We start from the raw sequence: 15046 nt of genomic DNA on the forward strand, positions 1-15046 counted from the left end.
TCTCAAATTATCTCCCTTGACATTGACGATACCAGAATTAGCAGGGCTTTAGCTTCTCTCTTCCTTCTGTCCTATCCTCTTTTCGGTCCGGCAAGGCTCTTGCTTGTAATAGGGTAGGTCCTATTTTAGTCGGGGCCCGCCCTTAGCTTGGGCGCCGATCGTGAGATCCGTTACATCGAAGTGTCTCTAGTGCTTCGGATGATGGTTGACTTCGATTAGATCCGACTGTCACGACGACCTACAAGGAACTAAACATATCATCATAGATGTCCATCTAATTGCCATTTATATAGTAACAGCATACTATGCGAGACCTTTTGATAATAAGCTCATCACGTTAGCGCTGATACTACTTCTTCTTATATCCTATTTGTTAGACTATATTGATGCTTCAATTGAACATCATCCAATCCATTATTGTTTCCTCATTGTTCGCCCACGCCAGCGGGAGGCCCTTTAAAAAATCGGGCATCAATAAGCTAGGCACCAATTTTTTAGGAACAGAGCAAAGAAGAAGAAAGTCGTTCCTCCGCGCACAAGCGGTTCTACGGCTTGATGGTCCCACCAATGAGGGTCTATCACTGATGGTTCCCATTCGCTTTGCAAGTTAGGATGGGTCTCTTAAAGTGTGTGCTCCTCCCACGTCAGTCGATAATAGGTAAGCAACACCCGGTGTGTTCCGTAACTAAAGTTGCATTTCGGTTTGCCCTTGCACTCAGTCGGATCAATCGAACTCCCATTTGGACATTCGCGACTCAAGCGCCAAGCTAAGGGAGAGTCCGACTCTGAAATAGGATTTGGTCTCTTCCAAGCAATTCTTTTCAACGCTCACGATTATAGACCTACACACTCGGACATAACAACAACATCGTCGCCAAAGTCGGCATCGGTTTTACCACAATAACGTCAAAAAAAAAAAAAAAAAAAAAAAAAAAAAAAAAAAAACATGCAGCCAGGCTAGTTTGCTTGGAGTGAGTCTGCCTTGTAAGCGCTAGGTCGTGAGTTCGATTTCCGCCTCGGGCGGATTTTATCCCAAATAGATAAAATCCGTTACCTTATAACTTAATGAGGCTGTTATACAACAAAAAGAAAATCTAAAAAGAAAACGAAGGTTCGTTCTTGGAACGGCCTTTCTTTCTCTCTTCGCTTTCTTGGCGACAAGACGTCAACAGTTACAGCTCCCTCTATCAAACCTCTTTTAAAAACCCTCTTAACTCAATCGTACATAAAGTAGTTTTTGTGTGATATTTCTTTGAAAACAGGGTGTTTTTGATCTTTTCGTCACTCAATGGCATTACTCAGAAAGTCTTACCTCAAGATGGGTGACACCCTTGCCACACTGTATAACAATACCGGATACTTCCTGTCCAATCACAACCGGGGCTTTAAGCCGCGCTCTTGTACCGTTGTTAAACCTCGCCCATTTGTCCCATGGGTAAACTGCGGCCGCTTTGACCAATATCCAACACTGAAACATAAGTCAATAATCGGATTATGTTATATAATCGATGGGTAAAATATGCAGTCCATCAACACCTAGGTACCTATCTATCTATGGGCTATCGGATACAGTGAAAAGTGCCAGAAATATAAAACAGGATTTTTCCAGAAGAGCAAAAAATAAACGACAATAATAATAATGATAATAATAATAAAATATTACCTACCTACCCACCTATCTGATTTGCAATATTTTTCGGTTCTTCGAAAATGAAAACTGAGGTAGGACTTTATTGTTAAAACTCCTTCAATTGTGTAAATACCTAAATATCTTAAAAAAAAAAAAAAAAAAATGAAAACTGGCATAACTGATCTCCTGACCTAACATTAGAAGTAGTAAAAATGATTATCGGACCTTCAAGAAAGCTGACACAGTTGTTGAATAATGTTAGAATGTTAAAGCACTCAACACAAATTACACAATCTAATCTTGTGCTGTGGAAACGAAAATAGGTACCTACCTAGGTAGATGTAATACCAAAATGTAACCAAACGCTGTCCATGAGTTCTTACCTCATCGTCCTTGAAATCTTCAGGGATCGGCCAATAATCTTCGATGCTAAACTTCTCTGGACCGCCAAATGACCTCAGTATGGCGGCATACTGACCTGGCGGCTTGGTCTGAGTGAGGCGGGCCGACAACAGAACCACGAGGAGGCCTAACACAGGCCACATACCTTAGAGTACTGAACAACATAACAGTCTGGCTGGCTAATCAGACCAGACCATCTAGGCACAGCGGTGCTCAAACTTCTGAGTGTCCCAAATACCATACAATATTACCTACACCTATACCTTACCATAATTATTAACTTACCTATACGTATGTAGGTATAGGAACAAGAGCCGTGTGGAAGATCTTCATGAACACACCACATCAAGGTAAACGTTTACCAGGGAGACCACGTAGCTGCTGGATCAACGAGATGAAGAGACTATGCAACAGATGGGGGCTGAACAACTGGGAGGAGTTGACACGACATAGAGTTCTTTGGAGGCAGTCTGGTCGGCACGGGATTCACATATCCCTAATACGCCATCGGAGTGAGTGTATGTGTATACCTAGGTAGGTACCTATACCTCCTCTCTAACTTCAGGAACAAATACCTATATGACATTTAATTAAAACTTCTTTTTACCCCTCTTTTCTTCCTCTTTGGGAGGGGAAATCCACCCACCGTAGATACCTATATACCTACATATACCTATATAAGTATATACCTACCCACATACCTACAATACACCTACAAATATGACATTTAATTAAAAGTTTGACCAGCGAGCTCCCAGTTTCATTATTTGTGTTAGCTTGTGTTGCGTTGAAGTAATTTTCAGTAATTAAATTTCATATCCTAATTATCATCCAGTTGGAAGTTTACCTACTTGTTGCTTAACATGTTCACGTCCTCTACTTCTTCTTCTTCTTCTTCTTTTTTTTATTATTATTAGAGGTTTGACAGAGGGTTTTTTTTTAGAGGTAACTGCTAGGGTTTTATCGTCCCGAAATCGAAGAGAGAAGGAAGACAGGATAGGAGAAAGCCAGCCGTTCCGAGAACGAACATTATCTTCTTGTCTTCCAATTTTCTGTCTTTTCTACCCCAACATACTGCCAACTTCAAAAATCTGATTCACGTTCAAGTACTGTCTACATATACATTACCTACAATAAGCCATCTTTCTTTGGCAATATGGGTCCTGTAGATCAGTACCAATTAGAAAACTGTCCTAAGTCTGACACCTTGCCATAAGGTGTGATTTTATCTCTATGATGTAGATCAATAAAATAGGTATCACCTACTTACTAGGTATCAATGATGCGTAGACAAGCTACTGAAATCCCTGTGTGTAGGTGTTGCCTGACTCATAAAGTGATCTCATGACGGCAACATGGCATTGGTAGCTCTGAGAGGTTACAATGAGGTCGTGGTCTCGTGGTTCAGGAAATGGGTCATTCAATAGGTATCACCTACTTACTATACTAGGTACCTATCAATGATGCGTAGACAAGCTACTGAAATCCCTGTGTGTAGGTGTTGCCTGACTCATAGAGTGATCTCATGACGGCAACATGGCATTGGTAGCTCTGAGAGGTTACAATGAGGTCGTGGTCTCGTGGTTCAGGAAATGGGTCATTCAAGCATTCATCCTGTTACTCATTTTTCAGTCCTGACGATATTTTCAATCATTATGAGTTGTCTTAGAATTCTTAGTAGTCAGTACCTATTTTGATACCTAGTCTGTAGTCTTAAGTCAAGTAAAACAAAGATTTCTTACTTTCTTAACAATTAAACAACTGCTACATTATACTCGTGGGGTCTGTGTCGTAGCATGCCCATCTCGTAACGCATTCAAGGGAAAACAGATTTGTGACACAACTTACTTCCCCCCACTCTAACAGATCAATATTATAAATTTTGTAAGAGGATTGATAGAGGGAACCGTAAAAAAAGGTCTTACCGTCCCGAAATCGAAGAGAGGACAGGACAGAAGAAAGTCAACCGTTCCGAGAACGAACTTTATCTGTTTGCGATAAAGTTCACCCTGAGCGGGAATTGAACCAGTGACTTAGCAAGCGCCACCTTGCAAACTAAACTAAAGGCAATTTTGCAAAAGTACCTTAATTTAGAAGCTTTTTAAAGCCACAGCCCAAAACTACACACGTCCATTGCTTTCTTCTTTGCCCCCATAATATCGATACCTAATAATCTATGTATTAGTTAAGGCTATTTATCAATCACACCCATCAACCTCATACCTAACTATTTAATTACATGTCATGCTATCCTCGTATCAACCTTACTATCTTAGAAGCGTGGGTATATTGTTTTCCATTTTCCAATCAATAGAGCCCAAATTAGGAAGGTAAAAGACAAAATGATGGGCGGTAGCAGAAAACTTTGTTTAAAGGAAAATGTCGAACTTTTGTAAATTTTCGAGGAGGGGAATGTTTGTAACTTTAAGCTAATTACCTCTTTGTTCCTTCTTTAATTATCGTACACATTGTATAAATTGTATACAGGGTGGTCCGTGATTTGCGAACCACGCTTATATCTCAGAAACGGCTGGGAATTAAGGAATGAAATAAAAGATCGGAAGAGCGGGTCAGCAGTACTTTCTTAACAATTAAACAACTGCTACATTATACTCGTGGGGTCTGTGTCGTAGCATGCCCATCTCGTAACGCATTCAAGGGAAAACAGATTTGTGACACAACTTACTTCCCCCCACTCTAACAGATCGCATGATTTACATACCCATGTCGTGATTTGCAATTTCTCCCTCAAATACCTACATTGCAAATCGGATTTGTACGAATACAAAGATACATGGCGTTTCATGTCTCTAGGCTGGAAAAAACGCACTCTTTACGGTCGTTTAATGGAATAGATCGGCGCTGAAAAAACAATATTGCGCAACGATCAAACTTTTTAGGAGAAGCTAAATAATAACTGTCTTGGTGAAGTGAAATTCACGCTTTCCTTAAAAATGTGACTTGGACGGCAAACAAACATATTATTAATATTATTTATTTGAAAGAGATCTCAATAGAAAGAACTGTAACCTGTACCTAACTGCTAAAACCTTATCGTCCCGAAAGCGAAGAGAGAAAGAAGACAGAATAGGAGAAAGCCGGCCGTTCCGAGAACGAACCTTATCTGTTTCGGATAAAATCCACACTGAGCGGAAATCGAAAGCCCTAACAAGGTCCAAAATAGGAGTCCAAAATAGGACGTGTACTTTATTAATCCTTTATGTATAAAAAGAAAACATCATCAGAAACACCATCAACACATTAGGGAACCCCTGCTCCATCTTCCAAGTTTAAACTTCTGGTCTTGTACCGGCTCCCTCGCAGCCTACGGGAAACAGCCCGTATTATTGCTATTTCAACTTTAGTCTTTATCCACCCTGATAACTGGCTGACGCACTTGTTCCATTTTGCAAGTGTTGATGCAATTCTTCTGAGGAAGGATGTAAATGTAAACTCAACGTGCAACGCACCATCAACCGAACAAATAAGCGGAGAAAAAGAGCCCCGAATATCTTTAGGATAACGAAAAGGATACGTATACGAGATAGGATACGTTCTTTGCCCTCTAAAAGATACGGATACGTATAAACTATAGGATATTTTAAAATGGCATTTATGTATAGGAATTCTGTCACAGTTTCTACCAAACATGGTCGATAGGCTGTGTCATTTCTTAACCGCCGATTATCCAAGGTAACAGTTGAAGGTATTCAGGTGAGTGGTAAAACACGAGACCTACACTTATTCTTTACCCTTTTCACATTGAACTTTGCGGAGGGAGTTCATTTATGAAACGAAAACGAATGCTAGAAATTTGATATGGATTACATGAAGGAAGAAGGCAGTGGCGTAGCGTTCATGTAGGGCGTGTATGGCGGCCAAACACTCAAAAATTCCACTCAAATACCCTTAAATATTGACTTTAAATAAAAAGGCTAGAACGAGGACAAGAGACCCAACCCCACTCCATCAACTATTCATATTGTTAAAGGAAAATCACAACTTGTTGACAAAACTGTAAGTAATAATCCTAATGAAGAACCTATTTTTTAAACTTCAGGATTACAAGTAATGAAGTAAGAAATAATGTAATCTGAAGAGCAACAAAATGACGCGATAGCCAAATATTTACCTAAAACGTTCCGTTGGAAAGTAATTAAAACTTAGAGTTCACTTCTTACGTGAACACTTTTTTAAGGTCAAACATTAGAGAATAAAATCGTAGTTTATTAGAGTGAAGAGACAATAATGCAAGATTACCTATTGCCAATTACAAGAGGTAATGAAGTAAGAAATAATGTAATCTGAAGAGCAACAAAATGACGCGATAGCCAAATATTTACCTAAAACGTTCCGTTGGAAAGTAAATGGGCAAGTCAATGTACTATTGAATGGTCAAGGATATAGGACATTATGACCTTTACATTCCCACCTTCCAGCTTAACTTGGTTAGGAATCTAGGAAGTGGAAAGCACCTTCACCGTGCTCCTGAAATTTCAGTAATTAGTGAGGAAGCAGATAATGCTAAAGGTTTCACTTAAACTTTTTCAGCGTTTGACGAGTGTTTTATTGACGGAAAGGTAAAACATGGAAAGTGAAAAGGTCACTCAACCCTTTGCTTGTACAAGCTGAATACAGATCAGACGAGGGTTGTACTTGTGCCCTAGTTACGGATATGTATGTTAGTTACTCGTAGTTTGGTGTCATTGAGTCGGTACTCGATAAGTTTTTGATAACTCTAGAATTCATACACATGAGCCAGCCTAGTTAGCTTGGTTGGTGGCGCGTCTGCCTTGTAAGCGCTAGGCCGCGGGTTCGAGCCCGGGGCGGATTTTATCCTGATGGGATAATGTTCGTTCTCGGAACGGCTGGCTTTCCTCCTATCCTGTTTTCCTTCTTTCTTCGATCCAGACGAGGGTTGTACTTGTGCCCTAGTTACGGATATGTATGTAGTTACTCGTAGTTTGGTGTCATTGAGTCGGTACTCGATAAGTTTTTGATAATTCTAGAATTCATACACACATGAAAGAAGAGTTATACAAGGTATTCTACAAAAAAATTGATTTCATAAGGTGGAACAATTTACTGATACCCAAAAGCGAAAACACAAGATTAATAATGAAACCCAATTACCTTCTAATATTGTTAGTGGAGATGCCAAGTTTAATAATTCTTACGTATTACAATACCTATGCACCTACTCGTACAACTTTTCTACTTGTATAGGGGGAGTAAAGTAAGCTGTTACCTACTTAGGAACTTAGGGGATGTATTGAAGGGGTGAGTACCTACCAACTTTTCTACTTGTATAGGGTGAGTAAAGTAAGCTGTATGTATTGTATAGAGGGTTTGCAGGTTGTTTAGACTCGGTACGAACTTTTCTCTTTTAGATTGGTTTGATGTTGTTTTTCACTTTCTATGAATCGAAACCGCGGCCTAGCGCTTACAAGGCAGACACACTACCAACTAAGCTAACTAGGCTGGCTTAGATTGGTTTGATGTTGTTTTTCACTTTCTATTAAAGTGTGCTGAAAACAATAATTTTCCATCCATTGCTCATAACTACTGCATCGGAAAGTGTGCTAAAAACAATAATAATCCATCCATTGCTCATAACTACTGCATCGGAAGAGATCCTCATTACAATTTCACGTTGATTTGTGTTGGCCTGATAAGCAAGAGAACGCGGGTTCAATTCCAGCCAAGGAGTAGAATTTTAATCTTGACTCGTATGTTTGAAAGTTCATGGCTCTCTAATCTCTGAAGAATTCAATCATTCAAAAGGTGCTGATAATATTGTTAGTTTTTTTCCCCTGTCAAAGTGGCTCAAAGGCAGAACAATGGACTCGTAATCCGGGGGCTCAGGATCGAGTCCCAGTAGTGACATGAAATTTAACATTGTCATTTAGAGGTTAGAGGAGGACATTTGTAAGAGCTTTTCTAAAACAAACTACCTAATACCCTTACATTTTTTTGCTAGGTAGGTACAGTAGATTCGGTAGACTTTGATAGATAAAGAAAACATACCGTTAAGACGTAAAGTGTTTGTATGATTGATAGAGCTGTCATACTGTTTGTCACTTATATCTCTGGTATGAAAAGTGTATGGTTTCCCAGGCTATAAGTAACCCAAGGACAGTGAGAAATGTAAAACAGAAGAGTAGAATTTTAATCTTGACTCGTATGTTTGAAAGTTCATGGCCCTCTAATCTCTGAAGAATTCAATCATTCAATAGGTGCTGATAATATTGTTAGTTTTTTCCCCCTGTCAAAGTGGCTCAAAGGCAGAACAATGGACTCGTAATCCGCGGGGCTCAGGATCGAGTCCCAGTAGTGACATGAAATTTAGCACCGTCATTTAGAGGTGGGAGGTGGACATTTGTAAGAGCTTTTCTAAAACAAACAACCTAATAGGTAGGTACTAGGTACCCTTACATTTTTTCGGTAGGTACAGTCGATTCGGTAGACTTTGATAGATAAAGAAAACACACCGTTAAGACGTAAAGTGTTTGTATGATTGATAGAGCTGTCACACTGTTTGTCACTTATATCTCTGGTATGAAAAGTGTATGGTTTCCCAGGCTATAAGTAACCCAAGGACAGTGAGAAATGTAAAACAGAAGCATTTCCTTCGTGAGAATCATGTGTAAGGAAATATTATATTACCCGCCCTACAAATTGTACACGGGCAGATTTATTACAAATACCTACGATAGGTGCATGTCAAAGCTACAACTCGTAATTATGTGGTTGAGACGGGAGTTCTACAAAAGATTCTATTCTCTACAATACTTCCTGGCAAGTTCCAAGTCTGATAATTAGACATTTTGTCTATTAAATTATACCAACATATGAGATGTCCACTAATTCGTTAATTACTGTCTCTAACATCATGTAACGTAGGTAGAGGAACTGAGTGGATGTGTTCCAACACACTATCTTCTGTTTTATCCCACTACATACTTTGTATGTTTTATAGGTATATGTAAGTATAGGTATGTTTTATGCTACACTGTTTTATAGTAATATCGACTAGCAAAACATAAGCAGGATATGTGCCTTTAAATTATCATAATTCAGGATGATCATGACTAATGTAATATCACAGGGGCGGACACGAACAGGACAACTGATAAAAAAAATCTCGTGTGAACTTCACACGACTTTCCTTATCCTATTGAATTGTTCTTGAATTGTTTGAGTGTTCTTTTACCTATCCCGAAAGTGCCTGGGAATAATTCAGATATTTTGAAGTAAAGGAGCTTTTCAGCCCTATCCCGAAAGTGCCTGGGAATAATTCAATGTAGGTAGATATTGAAATGATTCATTCATAAATAATAGGTATATACTTAGGTAGATACCGTATACCTTATATCTACTATGAATCGTACAAATATTAGGCGGTTGTCCACTCACATGCCAAGGTCAAACCCATTCATTCATTCCTGAGTTAATAAAGACTCAGCAAGAATCAACCCATCAGATCAAAGATCACAGGACAGTTCAAAAACCTGCATATTGTGACGTCACTAAATCAGGAATCATCATGTTGAGGAATAAGATGAAGTATAACATTCCAGTACCTAAGAAGAATAGACCCCTGTCCGAGGTCCCTGGTGGTGACACATCACAACTGATACCGAAAGCTTACCAGAGGTACCACCCAACACAGAATATTGAGAACCGCAGCTGATCTAGACTGCCATGAGGGCGTCCCAGTCACTCCTGGTGAAAGAATGAAGGGTCCCTATCATCCCACACAACCTAGACAGCAGGAATATTTGACTAATTACGCCTCCTCCTGCTTTACCAAAAATATTGAATTGAATTAAAATGGATTTAGCTAATAAGACAGGTAAGTATATTCTTTAGGCTGCTATTTCATTGAATAGGCTTTTTGTCTTGCGTGTTTTCAACGACATATGCAAGTTTTTTGATTTGTAGGTCTGGTACATTCCAGTTTGAATGCTTGTATTTCATAAAATAGCAAACGGATTCTGTAGAAGTTGACATCGTAGCTGGCATGAGAGCTACAAAATACGTCATCTCACATTCTTATTATTTCATCAATTAGAGTTGATTAAGACGCTTCCCTTAGGTCCACTGGTAAAACAGCACTTCCCAAACCGTGACCAAAAGTAGTCCAAGAGAAACCAGTAAATTCGACCAAAAGCTTGAAATTTGCCAAAAATGTTGAAGAAAATGTCTCATGAAATTTCGTAGCCGATCGGGATTTTGGGGCTTTGCATCCTAACTACCGTAAGTTTTATCTCATTTTGCTGAAATTTTTTGAAAATCATGTTAAACACCTAAAGGGCATTTCCTTATTAGATTTTGAGCTCAGTCGATTCTTCGAGTTTTACAGTTCACTAACATTCCAGTACCTAAGAAGAATAGACCCCTGTCCGAGGTCCCTGGTGGTGACACATCACAACTGATACCGAAAGCTTACCAGAGGCACCACCCAACACAGAATATTGAGAACCGCAGCTGATCTAGACTGCCATGAGGGCATGCCAGTCACTCCTGGTGAAAGAATGAGGGGTCCCTATCATCCCACACAACCTAGACAGCAGGAATATTTGACTAATTACGACTACTCCTGCTTTACGGTTCTCTCCCTTCTATCCTCAAATAACACAAAGATTACTGACCCTCCAAACCGGCATCCGAACAAGAATTTATAAAACAATTCTTCATAATTTACCTATTTCAGTGGGATATTAAATATTACAAATTTTGTAAGAGGATTGATAGAGGGAACTGTAAAAAAAGGTCTTATCGTCCCGAAATCGAAGAGAGGACAGGATAGAGGAAAGACAGCCGTTCCGAGAACGAACTTTATCTGTTTGGGATAAAGTTCACCCTGAGCGGGAATTGAACCAGTGACTTAGCAAGCTCCACCTTGCAAACTAAACTAAAGGCAATTTGACAAAAGTACCTTAATTTAGAAGCTTTTTGAAGCCACAGACCAAAACTACACACGTCCATTGCTTTCTTCTTTGCCCCCATAATATCGATACCTAATAATCTATGTCTTAGTTAAGGCTGTTTATCAATCACACCCATCAACCTCATACTTAACTATTTAATCACATGTCATGCTATCCTCGTATCAACCTTACTATCTTAGAAGCGTGGGTATATTGTATATTGTTTTCCAATCAATAGAGCCCAAATTAGGAAGGCAAAAGACAAAGTGATGGGCGGTAGCGGAAAACTTTATTCAAAGGAAAATGTCGAACTTTTGTAAATTTTCGAGGAGGGGAATGTTTGTAACTTTTGTAAACTAATTACCTCTTTGTTCCTTCTTTATTAATCGTACACATTGTATAAATTGTATACAGGGTGGTCCGTGATTTGCGAACCACGCTTATATCTCAGAAACGGCTGGGAATTAAGGAATGAAATAAAAGATCGGAAGAGCGGGTCAGCAGAGATGAGTGTTCCACCGCCGTTTTTATTTCGTAGCAATGAAACAACTGCTACATTAGACGCATGTGGCCTGTGTCGTAGCATGCCCATCCCGTAGTATGCCTCTCATCAGATGGGCGAGAAGAGACACATTACTTCCCATTTAGGTGCTGGGTCAACACGAGAACACCAGAAAGTAACCCGTTGAAATATTTGCAATCGAAAAACGAGTACAAATTTTTGTCGATGGGGGGATTCGAACCCGGGACCTTCTGCATGGCAAGCAAGCGCGTTACCACTGGACCAACCGTGCATTTATGTATAGGAATTCTGTCACAGTTTCTACCAAACATGGTCGATAGGCTGTGTCATTTCTTAACCGCCGATTATACTAGGTAACAGTTGAAGGTATTCAGGTGAGTGGTTAAACACGAGACCTACACTTATTCTTTACCCTTTTCACATTGAACTTTCCGGAGGGAGTTCATTTATGAAACGAAAACGAATGCTAGAAATTTGATATGGATTACATGAAGGAAGAAGGCAGTGGCGTAGCGTTCATGACTTTATTCGTAATAAGACGTAGCAATTCTTTAAAACGAGTTTTCGGATGAGTGAATCATAAACATAGCTAGCGGCAATAGCTCGTTACTAACGAATCTCAAAAAATCAGGGAAATACCAAGAAAAACGACTTGCTAGACTCTAGAGTAATATCAGTTGCAATCACCAATGCCTAGACAAAATGTATAATTGCATATTAAAATTCGCATCTATTGATCTTTTATGAAGGCTAGCTTCTCAGCATATCAATCGATTCCAATGCACATTATCTTCCCCAAATAATTGGTCCTGCGGGTCGGATTCCAATTATTTCAGAAATGTACTGAAAAAAGGGGGCTGCTCAGCATCTCTTGGTTGTTAAAATGTCGTCAATACATCACGACATTCCACATTTAAGAGTCGCTTTTGAAAGCACGACGCACGAGCATAATATTTTGAACAAAGGACATCGTGAGGATTTGTGAGGCAGGGGAAAGACTCTTGAGAGCAAGTAACCCCTCTGAATATTAGTATCTCATCTTCTTAATGCATCTTCAACACAGGTATGGTTTTCCAAAACCATGCAGGTTCAGGCTTACCCGGATTGTCTAAAAGTTCAATGAACTAGGAAAAGGGGTCTCTACGGAGCCTTGATGGGCTTCATGGAGACCCGAATCTTAAGACCAAATATTCCTCAGGTGTGGTTAATTCATCTTGCTTACTCACCTGATGGTTTAATTGAAATCGAACTAATTGGGAGACATATAAAAACAACAACGAACATAGACAACTAAGAAAAATCGTCGAGTTAAAACTTAGAGCTCACTTCTTGCGTGAACACTTTTTTAAGGTCAAACACTAGAGAATATAATCGAGTGAAGAGACAATAATGCAAGATTACCTATTGCCCAACACAATCTTAACCAATGAACCAAGAAGGAAGGTAATAGTAAATGAACATCAAATAATGTCTCAAGAGTCCAAGCCTTGATGACACATTGAAACCACGTTAATTTGAATGGTAGGAAAGATTGAATTCTAAATGATAAACAAACTTTGTATTTCCAATCAATAAAGTTTGTTTACATTACTCAAACCCCTTTCATTTCACACGCACTTCTGCCGTCACCTATCCCTTTTTCTATTTGAGTTTTTACTTTCCATTAGTTTACATTAACTCAAGAGGGTTCTCATATGTGGGTGGTGGGTGCTGTCGTGGTTAATCAAGTGGTTTAATGATAATCAAGAGCCTTTTTCAGTATTTATGACATTTGACTTGCATGGAGGAGATCTTGGGTTCAGTTCCGGCGAGGTCGAATTTTTGTCTCTGTTCTTAGATTGCGGGGAACCCCGGGAGGACAATGGGTGACCAGTGGCGGCGTTACCGATGTTAACTGATTCCACATTAGTTAATTAGGTAATGATAAAAAAAAGGAGGGTCTTACAAGGAGGTGTGCGATAACGTTTCAACTTTGAATTTAAATTTAATTTTTTGACGTTATTCTGGATTAACAATCTCAATTTGAAAACCACATTGAATCAGTTGATTGATCAAAAAGTCCGTTTCTTCGTTTAAAGTACATATAGGAACCTACTGTTTCTTTTTACAGCTGTTAGGATTTTGCTGTTTAAAAATTCCTCTTTTATAATATGTACCTACCTATCTCAAAACTTGGAGGACTGATGGGTATTTCTTAAAAGTACATTTTTTGCGCGCTATTTTATTATTATTATTGTTTTTTTTTACGTCCAACAAAAAAAGCCTATCCAGATAAGTCCAGCAAAAGAAGTACATATGAATAATATCTACGAATACAGTTTTATAATCATTGGTTTTACAATCAAAGACTCTAATGTTTAAATCCCTGCAGAGAAGCCTATTTATTAGTTCTGTTCTCTTGTCAGTGCTGTTTTTGGCAAGTACAAAAGCTGTGGAAGTTCAAAAGTTTATTCTGTAGTGTACGTTTGGTATCTGAATGCAATTTGTTCAGAGATATGTCTAAAAAAAAAAATCTATTCGAAAAGGTCTGCATTACGTACTTAGAAATAAAAGAACTATGATAGTGTTAAGCATGAAGGCTTGTCATAATTCATAAATCAGTAAATCGCAATTGTCGTTCTCCAGAATAACACACGACGCTAATTTTAATGAATTGACTTAGACTCGAACCACCAGCCTCCAGATCCGAAGTCCACCGCGCCAACCACTTCCCTCCACCAGCCTCCAGATCCGAAGTCCACCGCGCCAACCACTTCCCTATTGCGCTTGGTTACTTATAATTTCGTTTCGTAGTTGTTCAACTCAGTGTACTAGGAAATTAACATTTTCAAAGGAGGCTCTAAAAATGGAAATCGACAGAAACAAAGTGCGTGCATAACGAATATACCTAGGTACCCACAATATACAACATGGTAAGGATAAAGGATAGGGGGGTACTGTAATCATTTCTTGTATTTTATTATTATTGACAGGAAGAAATCCAGGCCACCACTCCAGGGGAATACGCTTATTTTTGAGGGACGTAATAAGACCTGAAATTATTGAAATAAAACAGTAAGCTGGTAATTGAAACTCCTGGAGTCTTGCGTAGGTTTCTATCCTGTTTTAGATGATGGTTTCGACGTAAAACCTGTTTCATTTCGTTTTTTTTCTTCTTAAATAAAATAAATACCTAAATAAATAAGTTAAGAAAAGAGAGAAAACATACCAGATTTTGTGAAGTACACGCATATTAGTCCCAGAGAAAGGATGAGTAAATTTGATAAATCCATTGTCCGCTGACGAAATATCCTCTAGCACAGACAACACAAATCCCGTCCAAATAGCCTTCGGAGGGGAAATTTTCAGAAAATTACACGTAATTTAATTTTTAGAGGGAAAAAATATCCAATTTTGTAGAACTGAAAACGATCATGAAAATTTATTTATTTTTTTAAAAAATATAAAAATAAAATAAAATTCAAAATTTCAAAAATATTTATTATTTTTTTCTTTCAGAAAATCACTGGATTTTATCAGAATAGGAAAAACTATTTGATATCCTGATAAAGATCGGAA

The 15046-nt window shown here is 38.7% G+C and overlaps 1 protein-coding gene across 1 annotated transcript; it reads right to left on the reverse strand.

Annotated features, from left to right (window-relative positions):
* Positions 1 to 1279: 1279 nt before the first annotated feature.
* LOC103517736 lies at positions 1280 to 2191 on the reverse strand. Its single transcript, XM_026829725.1, has 2 exons — positions 2014 to 2191; positions 1280 to 1468 (listed from the first exon to the last, which is right to left on the reverse strand). Exons 1-2 carry the CDS (start codon positions 2173 to 2175, stop codon positions 1295 to 1297), a joined length of 336 nt encoding a protein of 111 aa, XP_026685526.1. The 5' UTR covers positions 2176 to 2191; the 3' UTR covers positions 1280 to 1294.
* Between the last annotated feature and the right edge of the window lie 12855 nt (positions 2192 to 15046).

The sequence above is a fragment of the Diaphorina citri genome, unplaced genomic scaffold (genome assembly GCF_000475195.1).
Source record: "Diaphorina citri unplaced genomic scaffold, Diaci psyllid genome assembly version 1.1 scaffold1941, whole genome shotgun sequence".
Lineage (NCBI taxonomy): Eukaryota > Metazoa > Arthropoda > Insecta > Hemiptera > Psyllidae > Diaphorina > Diaphorina citri.